The 20,966-nt window shown below is 40.2% G+C and overlaps 1 protein-coding gene across 1 annotated transcript in view; it reads right to left on the bottom strand.

Moving 5' to 3' along the window:
• The window catches only part of ankar (ankyrin and armadillo repeat containing), a 160,119-nt gene that overhangs the window by 68,291 nt on the left and 70,862 nt on the right, over positions 1 to 20,966 (bottom strand). The window contains exons 11-13 of the mRNA XM_043694464.1: positions 10,643 to 10,747; positions 6,377 to 6,621; positions 1,709 to 1,877 (exon numbers count right to left, since the gene is read on the bottom strand). Coding sequence (XP_043550399.1) covers positions 1,709 to 1,877; positions 6,377 to 6,621; positions 10,643 to 10,747 — 519 coding nt within the window. The remainder of the gene's footprint in view (positions 1 to 1,708; positions 1,878 to 6,376; positions 6,622 to 10,642; positions 10,748 to 20,966) is intronic.

The following is a 20,966-nucleotide window of genomic DNA, read 5'->3' as shown; positions in this document are numbered from 1 at the left end:
GTCAGGAGTGTGGTGGAATTTCCCTGTTACCAAGACGGGTACAGCTCCAACAACACTCAAGAAGCTTAATACTATCCAGAACAAAACAGACTGCTTGATTAGCACCACATCCACAAATATTCACCCCCTCCACTCAGTAGCAGCAGTGTGCACCCATCTACAAGAAGGATTTAGGAAAATCACGAAGATTCCTTAAGCAGCAAACCACTACCATCTAGAAGGAAAAGGGCAGCAGATTCATGGGAACACCCTTCCCTCCAAGATGGCAATAACTGCTGGTCCACTTAGAGAAACCTACATTTCATGACTGAATTAGAAAAAACTCAAAAGATCATAGTTTGAGGTAATGCCCAAATCCCATGAAACCCTTCGGGAAAAAGCTATTAGATCGGCAAATTCCTCAGATCTGCAAATTCCTCTCGCGGTGATAAGGAAGGTATGTGACCTGATACTGTGTGAGCTGCTAAGTGTTGTAGCTTCTTTTAGGTTTGAAATGTTAACCTTGCCAGATGTGTGGGAGGCAATACTTACTGTGGTGCAAGTAATGCTACATAGTACCTCCAAACAAATGACAGATATTGACTGTACATGAGACATCTGATGAAAATGTCTGGCTTCCCAAGAGGCAGTATTTTGCAGTGGCAGTTTTACAATGCTAACTCACACATATAGGAGCATGAAACTTGAATAAGCTGTTGTGTAGAACAAAGCAGAGTGGAGCAGATCATTCACCTTGTTATGGCTTTAAAATCTTTCATCTTGCAGCTCTTGAGCTATCCACTGTCACTAACATTTGCAGCTATCTCTGCCCTGGCTATTTTTGGCAGTCAGGATGGTGTCCTGTTGCCATCAATTGGGGAAAGAAAAATATATTTTCTCTCCTGGACAGCCTTCAGAAGAATCTCTAGGGCAGTATTGTTAAAGCATGGAATCACATTTTCCCTGTCCCGTGTCATCTCCAAGAATGTGTGGGATGATGGGCTGTGGTGGAGTGATGTCCCTGGGTTGCAGAGAGTTGAGTGTTGTGTTGGTGTCTTAAATATGGTAACTAAATGTTGGAGGTTTGAAGGTCCGGGGGGATTTCAGATTTCATGCCCATGAAATTTGGGATCTTACCTACCTGTGCATATATAATGAGCTGAGAAGAACATAATTTTGCAAAACAAAGCCAACAACCCATATGGAAGTTGTTCCTGTTTTTAAACACACCTCCATGCTTAGTTTCAAAAAAGAAAAACTCTGCCCAGTCTTTCTGCAAGCTAACCACAATGCGGATGGTGACAGATGCATGAAACTAAACATTTTGTACATAATGGTCACATCTTGTATTTGTTCTTACAATAAGCAATGTCTTTACTAAATAGTGTCTCCATCCTATACCTGATAACGTGCAGAAGGTCTTTATCAATGATGCTTGGTATCCTATGGACCATGTGCAGATATTTTGGGCTTACACATACTTAAGGTTAGTAAATTTAATTTAGGCTTTCAAATTCTTCAGCAACAAATCAATCCTGGATCCAAATAGTGAGCTTCCATCAACTAAAATCTATCATGCTGCAACCTAATTTCATTGAAATTAAGTTGACCCTGAAAACTGCAGTGGAATCAGTACACTCATTATGGGCAAATGTCCAACTCTACTTGAATTTCGCTTGAGCATTAAGTCCAATCGACAATTTTGGAAAATCGTTTGAAAACAAATTACCTGAAGTCACACTTAACAGCTCCACTAATAGAGGAATTGCTCCTTCATTTGCTACTAAGGTCTGATTAACTGGATTATTAGTGCATAATATCCGAATGCATCTAGTTGCATTGATTAATACATCTTCGACTTCAGAATTTAAAATCCTCACCAGTGGAGGAATTGCACCCTAAGGAATCAAAAGAATAAATGTTCAAGGATACTTCATTAGGCACAGTTCCAATGAGTCAAAGAGAATACATAAGTTTAAGGTTAAAGTTACAGAAATTCTAGATAATTTTTATAGTACAATACAGAAGGAGGCCATTTGGCCTATCAAACCCATGTTCTTTGGAAGTGTAATATAGTGAGACTCACTCTGCCACCATTCCCTTGCAACCCTACAACTGGTTGCCTTCAAGGAAACCATGACTGAATCTCTCCAGTCACCTTTCAACTAATGGATTTTAGATCCCAATCATTCAGTGCATAAAAACATTTTTCTTCATGCCACCTTTGGTTCTTTTGTCAATCTGTGTCTTCTTGATCTTGACCTTTTCATCAACAGATATGCTCCTCTGCATATCTCTTACAATTTTGAATATCTCTGTCAAATGAATGATGAGCCTTCTATTTTCTAAGAACAACTTCAGCTTTTTCAGTCTATCCAATGTAGCTGAAATCCCCATATTGTACAAAAGTTTATCATAACTTCTTGCTTTTGTACTCATTACAGCCCAGTTTAAGGGTTTAGTGGCACAATGGTATTGTGCCTCCCACTGGTCCAGGGAGCTTGAGTTCAAGTCTCAATCTGCGAAAAGATACGTCATAACTGAAAAGGAGAGTTAAAAATATCTTTAAAGTCCTAATGGCTCAGTTAAAAGATTGAAGACAGTTTTGGGCCATTGGTTTGATGCTGTCAATGCTGCGGAGGGACCAAAATGGCATTTGTTGCACGTACACACTTCAGCTGTGAACTTCACTCAGAAGTATACTAACAATTAAAATCTGCCAGAAGGATACAGTGTATAAACATCATGATACAATCAATATATGTAATGCCAACTTGAAGTAACTGCACAATTTCAAAGCTCAGTGCTCTAGCCAACACCCTTTCCTAAACTCGCAGAGGTGAATATGCATTAGGCAGCAGAGTAGGGCTCACCAGTACTATTCAACGGGATATAAAAGAAGTTGATTAGTCACTGTTCGATTTCCTCTGATCTTACAATGATTATACAACTATATAGTGCATTTCTTAGAATTTAAAAGTTGCAAGAATCTACAGAGAGTGGTGTGATAAACACTGAAGAACTTTGTTTTAACCCCAAGGTCTTTGCAAAACTAGTTGCTTACAGGCATGGGGTTAATTGTAAACATTCCTCCTGGAGTCCAGGATGAATGAGAGAATGAGTAGAGGCCATGAAGACCAAGACACTGATACAAGAGCTCAGGGGAGGAAGAACACAAAAGAAGATATTTCAGCAGGAGATCATTTCTCCTTACCAGAATCTCAGACAAAAAAAAAACAAAGTGACAATGTCTGCACTTTCGAGTCAAAGAGTTGATTAGCATAGAAACAGGTCCTTTTTCCCAAATGTCTAAGCTGTGACAAGTTAAATATCTCTGCCAAGGCCCCAGCAATCTCATCCTTTGTCTCCCATAACAGCCTGGGATACATCTTAGGCCCTGGGGATGCACACTTTTGCCTGGTAAAACACTTCATATCTCCTCTTAATTAATCTTAACATGGTCTAAAACCTCAACAGTCCAACTGAAATCTCCAGTTACAAAATCTTTCTCCTTTTTGAGTACAGCTGAGAAATATTCACTTCAAATCTCACCCATGCACATCTCGCTCCATGCACAGAATGACCCTTTGGTCTCTAATAGGTGCCACTGTTTCCCTGGTAATCCTTTTACTCTTAATATATCTCTTTGCTCAAACCCCCCCAATTTGTTTTGTAAATATTACCCCCCACTCTCTATAGTTCTCAATGGCCTCCTCTTTGATAAGAATGTATTCACTAAAATATGCTACTTGTTGTAGCAACCACAGAAAGCTTACATCAGAGGAAATATTACTGTGTAGAAAACTGTGATGATTAACATTTAAGTTCTGGATGTTTCCAAGCTGGGGTTAGAGATACAGGCATCCCCTGTTTTTCAAAAATTTGGTTAATGCCACTTTGCTTTTATGAAGGTCCTACATTAGTATCTGTTTTCGCTAACAGAAAGAAATTCTGAAGAGGATTTTCGCTTTTCTGATAAAGGGCAACATTTTTCCCATTTAAATTAATGCTTCTTCACTTTATGCCATTTTGTCTTTTGAAAGGTTTCATAGGAACGCTCTACTTTTGGATAGCGGGGGATACCTGTCATTGTTACATCTTACAGTTTGTCATCTAATGTGCTGTAAAGGAGATTACTGATGCCCTATTCAAAGAGAATAGTTAACTTCCATTTTCTCTTCCCAAAGACCAGCAGGAAAAGTGAATATGTGGCTTTGCTAGGATTGCAGGCACCCCAATGCATGAAAGAAGGCAACTAACATCACATATTGCATTTTACTTATACAAGATGCCAACTGGGTCTTATACCAGAACCAAGAGAGATTCTACACACTCAACATCCAGCTGTTAGGTGACCATAAGCAGCAAAATATGTGCATCGATACTTGGTATTCTGGTAGCAGGCAATTGAGTCAACTCTACTGAACCATCACTGCAAACCAATGAATGGTTGCTGGGTGACAAAGATGCTGGTAATATGGTTCTGATGCTCAATTTATCCTCATTTGCAAACATTTTATAATAGGTCCCACAGTATGTCTACATTCTACATCTGACAGAAAGCTTTCTTAATGAACTCTGTGATTTGACTTGCCCATCATTATTTGCTAAAACAGGGTGTGGAGACTATAATCAGGAGTGGATGGTTTTCACTATTATACATTCAGTCAACAGTTAGTTTCACTGAAAATATAATAATGTGTTTGACAGTGCAGAATGATGGAATGTATGATAGCTGTGAGCTTTTCTTTGATATCCTTTCTCAATCATTAATTTTGTAGCTCTACACTGCAGTGATGTGCTAATTAACATGTTGTACCAAGAAGAAATAGGTAATGAATACTGTCAATCATCTCCAACAGATGAGGTGAAGCAAAAGTTGGCAAAGGCTGAAAGATATGAATAACGTTTCAAATTTGGATGTAATCATCATCCAAATGCATATTGTACTAGCACTTCTCATTGAATTTAAGGTTCAAATTCATGTTTAAACTAATTTTTATTAATGCAAACATAAAGTTTTCATGAGCAAGTTCAGTCAGACAGTATTTTAAAACATATTAAATGTATTAGAAGGTACTTGTATAATGTGCAAAAATGTGAAGTTGTTTATTTTGGAAGGAAAAACAAAACACTATTATTTAAATGGAAAAACACGCCGAAATGTGCAATCCAAATGGAGCTGGAGTACCCATACATGAAACACAGAAAGCAAGCACACAGGCGCAGAAGGTAATCCAAAATGCCAATGGAATGAGTACGAAAGTTTCATTGCAACTGTACAATGTGTTGGTGATACCACATCTGGAATATTGCAAGCACTTTGGTTCCCTCACCCAAGGAAAGGTTTTATTTCACTGGAGACGGTTAAGAAAAGGTTCACCAGTATGGCTCCCAGCCTGGAGCGATTGTCCCATGAGCAAAGTCTAAACAGGAGTTTTGGAAAATGAGAGTTGACCTCATTGAAACATACAGGATTCTTAAGGAGATTGACAGGGTAAATGTTCAGAGAATGTTTCTTCCAGGAGAGTCCAGGACCCTAGGGCACCTCAGAATAAAGGGGTGCCAATCTAAACCTAAGATGTGATCTAGAATCGAATCCATTGGGGTATGTCATTTCACCAAAGATATGCTCTGGCCATCTAAAATAAATTAACTGAAACAGACCTATTCTGCTCTGCACAATTTACATTCCATGAACATGTCTGTGCAAAAATCAGAAACTATGCATATGTGGGTGGGATTTCTGATTTCTGGGGCTTTTGGTATTTTTGCCTCAATATAGGCGCTTGGAACTTTTACAGTGTCTAATCTGTCAACAACGAATAAATGGATATGAGGTAAATGGAAATGAATTCCCAGAATTCTGTGAGGAGGCATTTATTGTTTTCATTGGCTTTCAGCCATCAGTTATTGATGAATGTAATACTTTTAATACTTATAACTTTTAAAAAGTGGTCTATTAGTTTCCTTACTTTGAAGGACCTCCTTTAAGGCTTGCAAAATAATTGTAGTTCAGCTACAGGTGATTAATTTGACCTGCACATGGCCAGTTTAAGGATAGGGACTGTTCCCAGCACAAAAGAATATGGAAACCTGATTTGAGTTTGACTTGCATTTGAAATTCTTAAATTTATTTGTACTAGTTTGGCTAATTTTAGTCAAATTGCATTGGAAAGACCAATGTAACCTAACAGAAACTTCGATGGTATAAAGAGAAAAAAAAGTTCTAAAATTGAAGTGATTTTTTTTAAATGCTAAAACATTCTGGAATTCAAAAATGGTGCCAAAGCATTCTACAGTTCAAAAGAAAACAACATTATGATGCCATCTCTTTGAGAATACATTGAATTCTACAATTTTTAAAAAATTAGTGCTATGAGCAAGCGTTACTTACAAGGGAAGCGATTAGACTGGCGTTATCATCAATCAGGGCAATATCATACAGGATGACAGAACAACGTGATTGAAGCTCAGGCTGTTTACTGTGCAGTAATTCAATAAGAACTGGGATGATATTATAATCAATAATCGATTGGCAGACTTCAGGATAGCTTGAGAGATTACACAGCACAGCAGCAGCAATACATTGCAGAGTCTCATATTTACTGTGTAACAGATCTACAAGAGCAGGAATGCTACCTAAATAAAAAAAATTGAACAAGTCAGTGTTATATAGGACACAATCTAGTTTCTTATACTTTTCAGCAACTTTCAACTTTCTGTGTTTATTGAGAAGTTCTGAATTTATCGAGAAATCAGAAAGTGGGACATGAAGTCAGCTCTTGAAAAGCAAGTAAATTCAAGGCAGTAGAGAAGGGTCAAATGGCTATCTTTCGCTGGTAATATCTATGTATTAATGCAACACAACAAAGCAGTGTATGCTTAATCCAATCATTGTCAATGAGTCAAAATCCTGAAACTCCCTTCCTATCAGCACTTTAACTGAACCCATACCAGACAGACTACAGGTCAAGAGGCAGCTCACCACCATCTGCTTAATTACCCAAAGGAATAAAAAAAGGTGGAGACCCTTGACCAATCGCTGTCTTATCTCTTTTTAAAGCCACTGAATACTAAACTTCATTTGAGGCCTAACTCCTTATTTTCATGAGGGCTTCAAAATATTATGCTGTCAAAGATATAGGATTTGTATTGATTACTTTATGGTACTAAAAGTAGTGGGAGTACTTTTGTCCTAATTTTGTCACTGCATTATCAATATAAAAGTGCCTTGAATTATACTTTCCAAAGAATCTCACTAAGTAACTCAGTCTTCATTCCACCACCACCCTTGATCTCTACACCAAGAAAAGCAAGTGCAGCAAACGGATGGGAACCTTCACTTACAAAGCACAGGGAGTCCTGATATGAAACCATATTGCCATTCCTCCACAGTCATTGTGTTAAAATCTTGGAACTTCATAGAATCCCTAAAGTGTGGAAACAGGCCATTCAGCCCATACTGACCCACCAAAGAGCATCCCACCCAAATTCATACCCTAGTGACACTGTATTTCCCATGGCTAATCCATCTAGCATGCATATCCGTGGACAACTTAGCATGGCCAAGCAACTAAACTGCACATTTTGGACAGTGGAAGGAAACATAGAGAACCCAGAGGAAACCCACAAAGACACAGCGAGAATGTACAAACTCCACACAGGCAGTCACCCGAGGGTGGAACTGAACATGTGTCCATGGTATTGTGAGGTAGCGGTGCCAACCACTGAGCCACCATTCTGCTTAAACTTCCACTTGAACAGCATGCACTACAGATGCCATCACCATGTCCTGGGCGATTCGGGATGGATAATAAATATTGGTCTTCTCAACTCATATTTCTTAAAACAATGAAAATAATCAGTGCCAGACCTAATAAGGTTTAATGTAGCTGATGCTATAATTATGTACAGCCAACATAAATTTGGGCCACTAAAGTAGAATTAGCAGTGCTGCATCTCATAAAGATGACATTCAACTTATCCAAAATTATCAAAACCTTTCAAAACACCACCCTGGGAGGAAAAAAGGTAGTTTAAATATCAATATTGTATGGATAGGTATAAAAGCAAAATACTGTAGAGTCTGAATTTATTTTTATTAATTGGGCATCACTGGCTGGCCAGCACTTTTTTTATTGGTCTTGAGAAGGTCGTGATGAGCTGCCTTCTTGAACTGCTGTAATTCACATGTTGTATGTTGACCCATAATGCCCTGGAATTTCCAGGATTTTGATCAAGCAACAGTGAAAGAACAGCAACATATTATCAGTCAGGGTGGTGAGTGATTGGAGGGGAATTTTCAGGTGGTGGTGTTGCCATGTATCTGCTGCCCTTGTCCTTCTAGAAGGAAGTGATCATACATTTGCTGTCCAAGGATATATGGTGAATTTCTGCAGTGCATCTTATAGATAATACATACTGCTGCTACTGAACATTGGTGGTGGAGGGAGTGGATGCTAGTAGATATGGTACCAGTCAAGCAGACTGTTGTCTTGAATGGTGTCAAGCTTCTTGAGTGTTGTTGGAGCTGCATCTATTCAGACAAATGGAAGTATTCCAACATACTCCTGACTTATGCCTTGTAGGTGGTGGACAATCTTTAGGGAGTCAGGAAGTGAGTTATTTGCTTCAGTATTCCTAGCCTCTGACCTGCTTGTGTGGTCACTGTGTTTATGTGGCGAGTCCAGTTGAGTTTCTGGTCAATGGTAACCACAAGGATTTGGTAGTAGGGGATTTAGTGATGGTAGCAGCATTGAATGCCAAGGGGCAGTGATTAGATTGTCTCTTATTGGAGATGGTCATTGCCATGCATTTGTACCACAAACGTTATTTGTCACTTGTAAGCCTAAGCCTGAATATTTTACAGATCTTGTTGCATTTTAACGTTGTCTAATTCAGTATCTGAGGAGTTGCAATCATTAGTGAACATCCCCACTTCTGACCTTATAACAGAGGGATTTATTAATAAAGCAGGTGAAGGTAGTGGGCTGAGGACACTAACCTCATGAAATGCTGCAGAGGTGTCCTAGAGCTGAGATAACTAACCTGCAACAACTACAACCATCTTTCCATGTGCCAGATATAACTCCATCCAGCAGGGAGTTTGCTCCCTGATACCCATTGATTCAAATTTTGCTAGGGTTCCTTCATGCCACACTCTGTCAAATGCAGCTTTGATGTAAAGGGCTGTTACTCTCACCCCGCATTTGAAATTCAGCTTTATTGTCCATGTTTGAACAAAGGATGTACTGAGATCAGGAGCTGAGTGGTGGAAGTCAAACAGGGAGTCACTGAGCAGAATCAAGTGCCTCCATCCATTTCTTGATATCATGTGGAGTGAATCGAATTGGCTGATCACTGGTATCTGTGATGTTGGGGGCCACTGGAGGAAGCTGAGATGAATCATCCACTTGGTACTTCTGGCTGAAGATTGCTGCAAATATTTCATTCTTATCTTTGAGGATAGGGATATTTGTGGAGAATCTTCCTCCAGTGAGTGGTTTACTTGTCCACCACCATTCACGAATGGGTGTGGCAGGACTGTAGAGCTTAGTTCTGAGCTGATCACTTCGCCCAGTCTATTACGTTATGGTCATGCTGTTTGGCATGCAAGTAATCCTGTTTGGTAGCTTCACCAGGTTGACACCTCATTTTTAGGTATGCCTGGTGCTGCTCCTCTTAATTGAGCCATAGTTGATCCAATGACTTGATGGTAATGTTTGAGTGGGGAAGAGGCTGGACTGTGAGGTTGCAGATTGTACTGAAGTACAATTCTGCTGCTGCTGCTGATGGCTCACAATACCTCATGCATTCCCAGTCTTGAGTTGCTAGATCTGTTGAAGTCTATTCCATTTAGCATAATGATCGTGCCACACAACATAGTGTAGGTATTCTCAATGTGAAGCTGAGACTTTATGTCCACATGGACTGTGGAATGGTCACTCTTACCATGACTGTCAATGAACCAATCCATCTGCAGCTGGTATGTTTTTCCCTCTTGTTGGCTCCCCCACCACCTGCTGCAGATACAGTCTAGCAGACTTTAGGATCTGATCAACTTGATCAGTGGGTCTGCTGCCATGCTATTCTTGGTGATGGACATCGAAATCCCTCACCCAGGATTAGAATGTTAGAATCTAGAACTAAAACCAAATTTTCCAGAAGCCAATATTTTTGTTATTTAACTAAGCCTGTGAAATTTGAAGCACTAATGCAACTGATCATTCTTATGTTTTTCAGGAAGCCTAAAAGCATAATTATAAAGATTCTGGCCATCTCCCAAAAATTTGCATTCTTATTTCCATTCCATGTAACAAGGAACCAGAATTCTGAGAAAGAGATTTGGGATGAGGGAGTAAAGGGCATAAGCATCAACAACTTTTGAAGATGCTTTTAAGTTAAGAGATAGGTTGCAAAGTGAAAGGTATAGGAAGAAAATTAATGTTGCATTAGGGAGACGGAAGACTCTCCCATGGCTGATGGTTTCGATGAAAAGGATTCATTGTAGACTGCAATCAGAAAAATGGAAAATCCACTTGGGAACAGAGTTGAAGGGCCTGATTGATGTTGGGAGTGGTTTATAAATGAGGATAATCATTTTAATGTTTCTTTGTCATTTCTATTGGGTTTGTTATATCTTCACATTAGTTCTTCTCACCTGCAGAATGAATTGCTTTCCAGTATTGCTTGTCTGTTACGCAAAGAACCTCAAGTGATCTCACTCCCATCTCCTGCTTTTTATATTCTTTGCTCTTCATCATTTCTAGAAAAAGGAAGATGGGAAATTTTAAACAAAAGTACTGAAGTGAAGTGCCCTGAAATAAAACAAAAAAAAGTTTGAAATAATCTGCACATAGGCAACTTCTGGAAAGAATAATAGTTTTTTTAGGCCAATGACCTTTCATCATTACAGAATGAAGATAGAAATGTAAGGGTGTTTAAGCTTATAAGAAGAGAACAGAAGGGAAGATCTGCTATATGGTGATGGGCAGAATAAAATAATAGAATTACAGAGTGATTATAGCATAGAAGATACCATTCAGATAATGCAGCAGCCTCAATTTGATAATCACAACCTCAGCTGCAGTAAAGAGGCTTCTATATTGTACTTGATATGAATTGTTGAATGCTTGTAAAATGTTACTTATGGGATACATTGGAATTAAGGTTGTGTTTCTGAACTGTTCACTTATTTTAATTAACTGTACATTCTCATCACTTACAGAAGACATTCAATGTGATACAAAGAGAGTTCAACTAGTAACAGATGGAAAACAATGAGGTCATAGAACTATACAATCATAGATATTTACAATATAGAAGCAAGACATTCAAGCAAATTGTGTCTTACTGGCTCTATGACTGGGAAATCCAAAACCAACTTCAATGCTCTAAATATTCCTGACTGCTTCGTGTTTTTTGGTTGATGTTTCATTATACTGCAGCTGACTGCTTCCATGAGCTGGAAGCTGAAGCAGCAGCCAGTAGAAACAATTCATGGCTGGGCCTAAAAATACTGCTGTGCACATGATCTTTACTTCTACACCCAAAAGCACAGGCTTCAAGCATTTTTTTTCTTTCATGGGACGTGATTGCTACTAGAAAGGCAAGCTTTTCTCCCTTTTTCTCAAGGGAAATTGGAGAGAAAGTGATGGTGAGTCACATTCTTAATTGTTGCAGTCCATTAGGTATAGATACACAGAATTCTGAGTATGGGAGCTCTAGGATTTTGACTGGTCATATAATTACAAGTCTGGTTGGTTGAGGCTTGGAGGGGAATTCCTTTGTATTCCTTGTTCCCTTCTGTCCCACTCTGGATACTACTATCCAAATAGCTGCCATATCCTTTTGCTTAGTGTGCATAAATTTCTACTTTCTCAATGTTCCACAAAATTGCTTTAAAGCCATGTCTACAGCTCTGGTTATTTGATTCACCAGGATTTAAAGATCTCACTTTTATTTTAAAGACCAGGAATATTTATCAATGCTATTCACTAATCAGCTTCTTTCCCTGTACTCATTCATGCTGATGCTTATAACTTCACTCAGCCACTAGTCTCACTGCTGTTACAGAGCAGATGTTGACACTCTTCTGATAATTAAAATTGAAACACCCAGAGAGAACCACCTCACCTCATAATCTGATAAAAGAAGTGCGTCAAGGGGCATAACTTAACTCTGACCACCCAATTTGTTATAAAGGAGTGGTTAACTGGAATAGAATCCTTTCAGCTACTCAAGACCAACAAGTAACAATTTATTTATCTAATTCCCAACAGTGAACAAATTAACAGAATTCCAACAAACTGAACAAATACTCCCTAACGGAATTAAATTCCATTGGTATGCTATTTCAATAACACAGGTCCCACTTATATAAAGAGGAGAAAGTGAGGACTGCAGATGCTGGAGATCAGAGCTGAAAAATGTGTCGCTGGAAAAGCGCAGCAGGTCAGGCAGCATGCTGAAGAAGGGCTTATGCCTGAAACATTGATTCTCCTGTTCCATGGATGCTGCCTGACCTGCTGCGCTTTTTCAGCAACACATTTTTCAGCTCCCACTTATATAAACCCAATTAAAAAGAAAACAATAAATTGAAACATAGTCTCTCAAAATTCACAAAATTCCAGAATGCTCCTCTTCCTCTCCGCTGATTCTGCTGTTGGAAATATTTTCTCGGAAAGTCTTCTGTTCTGAATGCGTCTCTCCGTGGAAGTCTCCTGTCCAAAATTCCTTCTCAGTCATTTTCTGGTGTAAAGAATATTTACTAAACGTGCCTTGTACCTTTATCGACAGATAGTGCTTTTTAGAGGGTTTTCTTGCAGGCATGTCTTGTGAGAGCCCAATATTTCTTTCTCAGGTGTCACTTTGCTCTCACCCGTTCAGATGGCATTTGGCTCTCTCTCTTAAATTTCAAATACCCATATCTTTTGTACCCATGATTACCTCTTAACTTCTTTACAATTGGATTGATTCAAGGTAGTCAAAGCCAACAGATTTGAATCTAATTGGTCCTTAATCTCCAAGTGCCTTTTTAAATTAATTGGCTGAATTGAAACTGTTGTCTGGGTAAAAATGCAGCATGGGCCTGCTAACTGGAAAGTCTCCAGTTTCAGTTTTGGGGCTCTGCACAATGCTTGCAAACTTCCAAGCACAGACAAAACACAATCTCTTAACGGTACCACACCTGTTTTACAATTCACTTTACAATTTTACCATTTTTGTCTTTTTAAAAATATATTTTTATAGAAAAATAGATTTTTAAATGTTACAACAAATACAAAACAATACAATTCAAAACAATACAAAGAAAGAACGCAAAAACATTTAAAAACCCAAACCACCCTCATGTACAAATGTATAAATATATATAAAAATATACTTTAAAAATCCCAATTAACTACTTAACTAAATAAATAATAACTAACAACAAACTAATAAATAATAATAATACAGCTCAGCAAAACAAAACACTAACTCTTGAATATTGACTACATTAATTTTCACATATTCATACGTTCGCAATTTCCCCTCTCTGGATATTGGACTCGTAAAACATAATCATTACAGCTATATAAATGTTCTTATTAGTGTGGCAGACAAATCTGTGTCCAGGTATTCCAAAAAGGGCTGCCATGTCTTATAGAAATTCTCCGTTTTGTTGTGTACCATACCTGTAAGAAAATCCAAGGGACATGCTCAATAACAATCTTACGTGACAGGCCCGGGGGATTTTTGGACAGTCATCCTAACAAGATATTTATTCTTGCACAGAAAGTGAGGATGTTGAAAAGTTTTTCCTTATGTGCATTTACAAGGAATACACGGCAGACCAAGAAGAAGAGAGATCGGGTCCTTTTTCACCTTTACACCCAAAATCCCCTCCATTGCACCTGCCACAGTGCTCCAGGATATTTGAAGCCTACCACAGGACCAGAGACAATGGGTAAGAGTGCCCGTACTAACTTTACACTTGAAGCATGCTGAAGATACTCCTGGTTTAAATTTTGCAAAGTGGACCCCTGTGGAGAATCTTCAACTGTAAAGCATGGGTCCTATTGCAAATTGATACCTTTCTTGCATTTTGCCAAGTATCTTCCCTTGCCTCTGAGGAGATCTCAATGTGTAGCTCGCTCTCCCACACCCTGCAAAGCCGATCAAACGCATCTGAGGGGCTGCCCCTCTCGTTGATGATGTAAAGTTCTGACATAAAGTGTACCCTTAGCACAGAGCACCTTCCTCTCTATTTTGGATTTGTAGGGATCAGTTAAAAGTGTAGTTTTTTCTTGAATAAAATTCCTAATTTTAAAAAAATGATAGAAGTCCCTACTAGATAGCTCGTATTTCTGTGCTAATTGAACAACAGATATCAGAGGGTCTCCCTCAAACAAATCACCCATGCAAGACAAACCCCTAGCTGCCCAATGTTTGAATCCTGAATGCATTATCTACAGTTGAAAACCCAAAATACTCAATATAGGTGTAAGAAAAGATGTTTTGCCAATATTGCCTTCCCTCTGCCGAATTGCCCTCCATGCTTTAACAATATTGATAACTATTAGGTAATGGCAATATTCGTTAACTGTCTTCATTTTGTCCAAAAACAGCAAGCTAGTTTGGAGGCACCTTGCCTGGGAGGTTTCGATATCTAACCATATAGAAAGAGGATCCCCACAAGCCCAATGACTCACGTAAGATAAAAGTGAGCTTAGTTGATGGTTTTTAATATCTGGGAGATCCACTCCCCCCAGTCTGTGAGGCAGTTGCAGTTTAGCTAATTTAATAAGGGGTCGCTTGTTCTGCCAAATAAAAGAGCTGAACCAGCCATTCAGTCTCCTGAACGTTTGCTTATCGAAAATCAGGGGAGCATTCGTATCGGGTACAACAAATGGGGGAGAATATTCATCTTAATGAGAGCTATCCGACCTAACCATGAGACCAGTAACACCTCCTATCTTTGAAGATCTTGTTTGATTTTGTAATTGAACAAAATTAATTTTAAACAACTGATCAAGAACTGGAGTGATGAATATGCCCAAATACATAAAACCCTCCTGTGACCACTTAAATGGGAATTGAGATTCACCCTCAAGAACTAGCACCTTTGTAAGACCACCCACAGGTATAATCTCTGATTTTGCAAAATTAATCTTGTACCCCGAAAAGGTGCCAAAACGACCTGATGCATTGTATCAGGTGAGGCATCGAAATGGCTGGATTTGACAAAAAAAATGAGGACATCGTCCATGTACAACAAAATCTTATGTAATTTTGACCCCACTTCTAGGGCTGATATACTGGGATCCGTACGAATGGCCTCCGCCAATGGTTCAATCACCAATGGAAAGAACAATGGCGAAAGTTGTCAGCCCTGTTGGCTGTCCCTTAAAATACTAAAATCACTTGATCATACCCCATTGGTGCTGACTGCAGCAAGAGAGTCACTGTAGAGGACCTTTATCCATCTTATAAAAGCTTCGCCCAAGCCAAACCGCTCTAGAATATAAAAAAGGTACGGCCACTCAACTTGATCAAATGCCTTCTCTGCATCTAGAGAAATCACCAATCGCTGTATTGACTGTCGTTGACACGCTTGAATTACAGTAAACGGTCTGCTAACATTATTGGAGGAGCTGCGGCCCTTTATGAAGCTCATCTGATTCTTTTTAACAATAGAAGGTAACACAGTTTCCAGCCTTAACGCAAAAATCTTAGAGAGGATTTTAAAGTCAACATTTAAGAGTGAAATGGGCCTGCAAGAAGCACAGTCCTCTGGAACACAGAACATAGAAAAATACAGCACAGAACAGGCCCTTTGGCCCACGATGTTGTGCCGAGATTTAATCCTAACATAAAATATAGTAACATACCCACTCTCAACTCACTGCTATCCATGTGCATGCCCAGCAGTCACTTAAATGTCCCTAATGACTCTGCTTTCACCACCACAGCTGGCAACGCATTCCAGGAATTCACGACTCTGCGTAAAGAACCTACCTCTGACGTCTCCTTTATACCTTCCTCCTAATATCTTCAAACTATGACTTCTCGTACCAGTCCATGCTGCCCTGGGGAAAAGTCTCTGGCTATTGACTCTATCTATTCCTCTCATTGTTTTGTACACCTCGATCAGGTCTCCTCTCTTCCTCCTTCTCTCCAGAGAGAAAAGTCCGAGCTTATTCAACCTTTCCTCATAAGGCAAGCCCTCCAGTCCAGGCAGCATCCTGGTAAACCTTCTTTGCACCCTCTCCAAAGCCTCCACATCTTTCCTATAGTAGGGTGACCAGAACTGTACACAATATTCCAAGTATGGTCTCACTAGGGACTTGTAGAGCTGCAGCAAAACCTCGCGGCTCTTAAACTCGATTCCCCTGTTAATGAAAGCCAAAACATCATATGCTTTCTTAACAACCCTATCCACTTGGGTGGCAACTTTGAGGGATCTAGGTACTTGCACTCCCAGATCCCTCTGTTCCTCCACCTTAAAAAGGAACCTTTCCTTTTTTAAGAATAAGTGAAATACTGGCCTCTCTTAGAGATGGTGGGAAATGATCATGACTCTATGAGTCATTGAACATGCTGAGCATCGGACCTGACAATATGTTTATAAATTCTTTATAAAATTCACTGGGAAGTCCATCAGGACCGGGTGCCTTTCCACTCTGAAGCTGCTTTACAGCCTCTTGCACCTCTTGCTCTGATAAGGGGCATTGAGAAAAGACTCCTGTTTTGGGGTCACACCTGGAAGCTCCAGATCCTTGAAAAAGGACTCCATCTTGACCTGCCCCTCCTCACAACCCTCAGATTGGTATAATTCAGAGTAAAATCCCTGAAATGCTGCATTACTCTTTTTGGAATCACATGTTAGGTTCCCAGCCCCTTCCCTAATCGACATATTGGCCTGAGGGGCACTCTTTTACCTGGCGAGATATGCTAGCTACTTGCCTGGTTTGTCACCATGCTCATACAACCTGTATTTTGCGAAAGTAAACTCCTTCTTTGCTGTCGGCGCGAGCACAGAATTCAATGCAGACCGCAGTGCCGTAATCCTCTGTAGCTTGGCCAATGGGGGCCTGTCAAAGTAAGCTTTCTCGGCTGCCTTCTCAACTGTGTTTCAAGGAGACGTTGCTGCTCACCCTTCTGCTGTTTCTTACTGGCAGAGTAGGAGATAACTAACCCCTGGCATAGGCTTTGGCAGTTTCCCAAAGGATGGATGGGCTACGAACTGAGCCTGAAGTAATATCTAGGAATGCCCTAAATTCTTTAGAGAAGTATTCCACAAACTTATTATCCTTAAGGATAAAGAGATCCATTCGCCATTGCCTCAGGCCCACTACAGTGTCCTTAATCTTAACCAACAGGTACACTGCAGTGTGATCAGAGATGGTACATATCAATTGTACGAGATGCCACTAAGTCCAGGGTTGACACGGGAGTCAGAAAAACATAATCATCCTGGAGTGACATCTGTGCGGATTGGAAAAAAATGTAAAATTTCTGCCTGTAGGGTGGTGAGGCCTCCAGATGTCCACCAACCCTAACTCACACACAGATCCATTAATTATTTAGTTTTTACAGAGGGTACCGGGGGGCCTTTGGGCAACCTGTCTACCGTGGAATGCATAAGACAATTAAAATCACCCCCTATGATGATATGCTGAGACTTTAGACTGATTTAGAGAACTTTAAGGGGATGTGCCAGAGGGCAGTAAACATTTAAAACACTGTATTCTTCTCTGTTTATCAGGGCTTTGAGGATCGCAAACCTCCTGTGTGTCTTTAACACACTCTAGTAATTTAAATGAGAGATTCCTCCGAATCAATGCAGCCAATTCCCTACTTCTGGTATTAAAAGATGAAAAGTAAACCCAATCAAAGCCATTCTGCTGTAGTTTCAAATATTCTCTATCATCCAAGTGGATGTTAGAAAGCAATATCCACCTTTTCCTTTCTAGAGAATACCTTTTACGTCTTAATTGGTGAGTGATTCCTCTTGATGTTTCAGGTACACCATTTAATCAAGTCATAACCTTCTGCTGGAACATTTAGATTCGAGAGAGGAGGAACTCGAATTACAAATTGCCAAGCCTTAGTGTCGCAAGATCCATCAAACATAAAAACTACATAAACTAAGGCCACTAGAGTTAACAAACCTAAAAGCTATCAAAGACTATATACACCAAAAAAAAACATATAAAGTACCAATGGCACTGAATAGGGAACTCATCCCCTGCCCAAAGGGGGCATCTACACATCCCAAAACTCAACTTCCCATCCCGCTGCCAAAACAGCAGCCAGGGCATTTTAATACCTGAACCAGGCATAAACTGCCTGTAAGTAGGCATCTAGCCATCGCAACGATTTTCTCTTCTCCTAGCTAGAGCTGCACCACAAACACAAACACCAAAGAAAGAAAATACACCACGGAAAAACAATGTGAACAAAGAAATTTTGAAAAACTAGTAAGTACTCCACCCATCCCTTCATTTAATTTAACTTAGAAATTGAAAGTAAACATCCCAGCTGTCCCTGAGCATGGTTTAGAGCAGATTATTACCAATACAAAAAGGAAAAGAAAGCCCCGATCAGATTTCTTCTTTTTAAATAAGAGATGTACCTAAATAACACTACTTTTTGTACATACTAAATTGTTCAGATTAAGTTAATTTGTCCATAAGATCTCTTGCCTTCTCCAACATATTAAAAAGATGTACAGATCCATCTAAGGTGATCCGAAGCACCGCTGGATACTAAAAGAGTACTGGAATCCAAGCTCCCTCAGTCTTTTATTGATGCCATTATAGGAATCTCTTTTCTGGATGAGCACCGCTGAGAAGTCCTGGAAGAAGATGATCTTACAGCCCTCATAAACAGGGGCCTTCGGCTCCTTCCCCTGGATTCTGGAAGCTTCCATGATTCTCTCTTTATCTCTATAGTGATGAAACTGCACCAAGATAGGACAAGGATGTTGGTCCAGACCTGGCCTCCGCGCTGTGACCTGGTGAGTCCTCTCAATCTTCAAGCTTCCCATTTGAGCCTCCAAGTTAAAGATTTCAACATGCTGTCCTCAATAAATTCCACTGGTCACTCACCTTCCTTATCCTCTGCCAGACCGACAATTCAAATATTTTTTCTCCTACCCCTGTTCTCAAGGTCATCAACCTGGTCAAGCAAATTACGGGCCTGTGTCTCCAGGGCCTGGATCCTATCCTTGGAGGAACTGGTATCAGCTTCTACCACTGTGACTCTGAGCTTTACCTCAACCATTCTTTTCTCGAAGTCTCCCCCAGCTTGTTTCTGCAGCATGACAGAGATCGGGGCCAGCTTCTCCTCCATCTGCCTTCCACACATCTTGTACGTTTTCGCGAGCTCCTTTACCAGAACCTGGTAGGAAATAGAGCCTGAGGATCCTGCAGGCTGGGCCACAGCCCAGATTTGGACGTGCCCCTTCCCTTCTTCACACTCCTGGAGCAAAAACTGAGCTTAAGTTGCTATCTAACAGTTTATTTGGTGATATCCTGGGACTCTGGAAAGGTCATGGAGTCCCAGGATATTGCGGTCTGAGTAGTGCAGGTTAGGACTTCGTCCCGCTTGCAAAGTGGTGCAGAGCTCTGCAATGTGATCTTTTTAGATCACCGCCATTTTGGATCTGCCAATTTTGCCATTTTTACACACCAACTTCATGACACTGCAGATCAGCCTCTTCATCCACACCTTCTTCTCCCAAACAGCTCTTGTTTGGAACATCTACTTCTTGCAGTAAAACTTAGTTAAATCACCCCATCACCCTTTTGCAGCAAATTCCCACTTGAACCAAATTTCCAGTTCAATCATTCGGCCTTTGTCTCGCTCAGGTGAAGCCTCCTTCACAATAATCATGTACTTTAGATGAGGTGAGTGGGAGACATTGTAGATGATGCTTGCAATAGGGAAATTGAGAGAGAATTAGTCTTAGCGGGAGATCTGTGCAAGAGCAGACAAAGAGTGAATGTGAGTTAGCAGACAGATGATGATGGTACCTACCCTTGTGGAAAGTAGAAGGTCATTGATCTTCTTATAACAGTGCTGGTAGTATTTCTTTACTGTCAGCACTGCTCTGACCAGGTGGCTATCTCATTTCACACTGGTAGTATTTAGACCATAAGTTCATAGATATAGGAGGAGAATTAGTCCAATTAGCTCATCATGTCTGCTCTGCCATTTATTTATGGCTGATATTTTTCTCAATCCCATTCTCCTGCCTTCTCTCCATAGCCTTTGATCCCCTTACTATCACGAATCTACATCTGTCTTGAATACACTCAATGATATGTTCTTTGTAGCCTTTTGTAGGAATGAGCTCCACAAATTCACCACCTCTGGCTGAAGAAATTCCTCTTCATCTCAATTCTATAGGGTCATCCCTTCAATGTGAGGCTGGGCCCTTGGGTCCCAATCTCCTTCTATTTGAAGCATTTGGGGCCATGGACTTCTCTGGCAGCCCTGAAAAAAAGAGGATGGCAGTTCCCTTGACCACACTGTCCACCGGAACCTCCAGATCATGATCTGTGAACCGAGATACCAACATTTAGAACATAGAACATAGAACAATACAGCACAGAACAGGCCCTTTGGCCCACGATGTTGTGCCGAACATTTGTCCTAGCTTAAGCACCTATCCACGTACCTATCCAATTGCCGCTTAAAGGTCACCAATGATTCTGACTCTGCTACTCCCACAGGCAGCGCATTCCATGCCCCCATCACTCTCTGGGTAAAGAACCTACCCCGACATCCCCCCTATACCTTCCACTCTTACCTTAAATTTATGTCCCCTTGTAACACTCTGTTGTACCCGGGAAAAAAGTCTCTGACTGTCTACTCTATCTATTCCCCTGATCATCTTATAAACCTCTATCAAGTCACCCCTCATCTTTTGCCGTTCCAATGAGAAAAGGCCTAGCACTCTCAACCTATCCTTGTATGACCTATTCTCCATTCCA

The sequence above is a fragment of the Chiloscyllium plagiosum genome, chromosome 7 (assembly GCF_004010195.1).
Source record: "Chiloscyllium plagiosum isolate BGI_BamShark_2017 chromosome 7, ASM401019v2, whole genome shotgun sequence".
Classification (NCBI taxonomy): domain Eukaryota; kingdom Metazoa; phylum Chordata; class Chondrichthyes; order Orectolobiformes; family Hemiscylliidae; genus Chiloscyllium; species Chiloscyllium plagiosum.
This window is presented reverse-complemented; position numbering and strand designations above follow the sequence as displayed.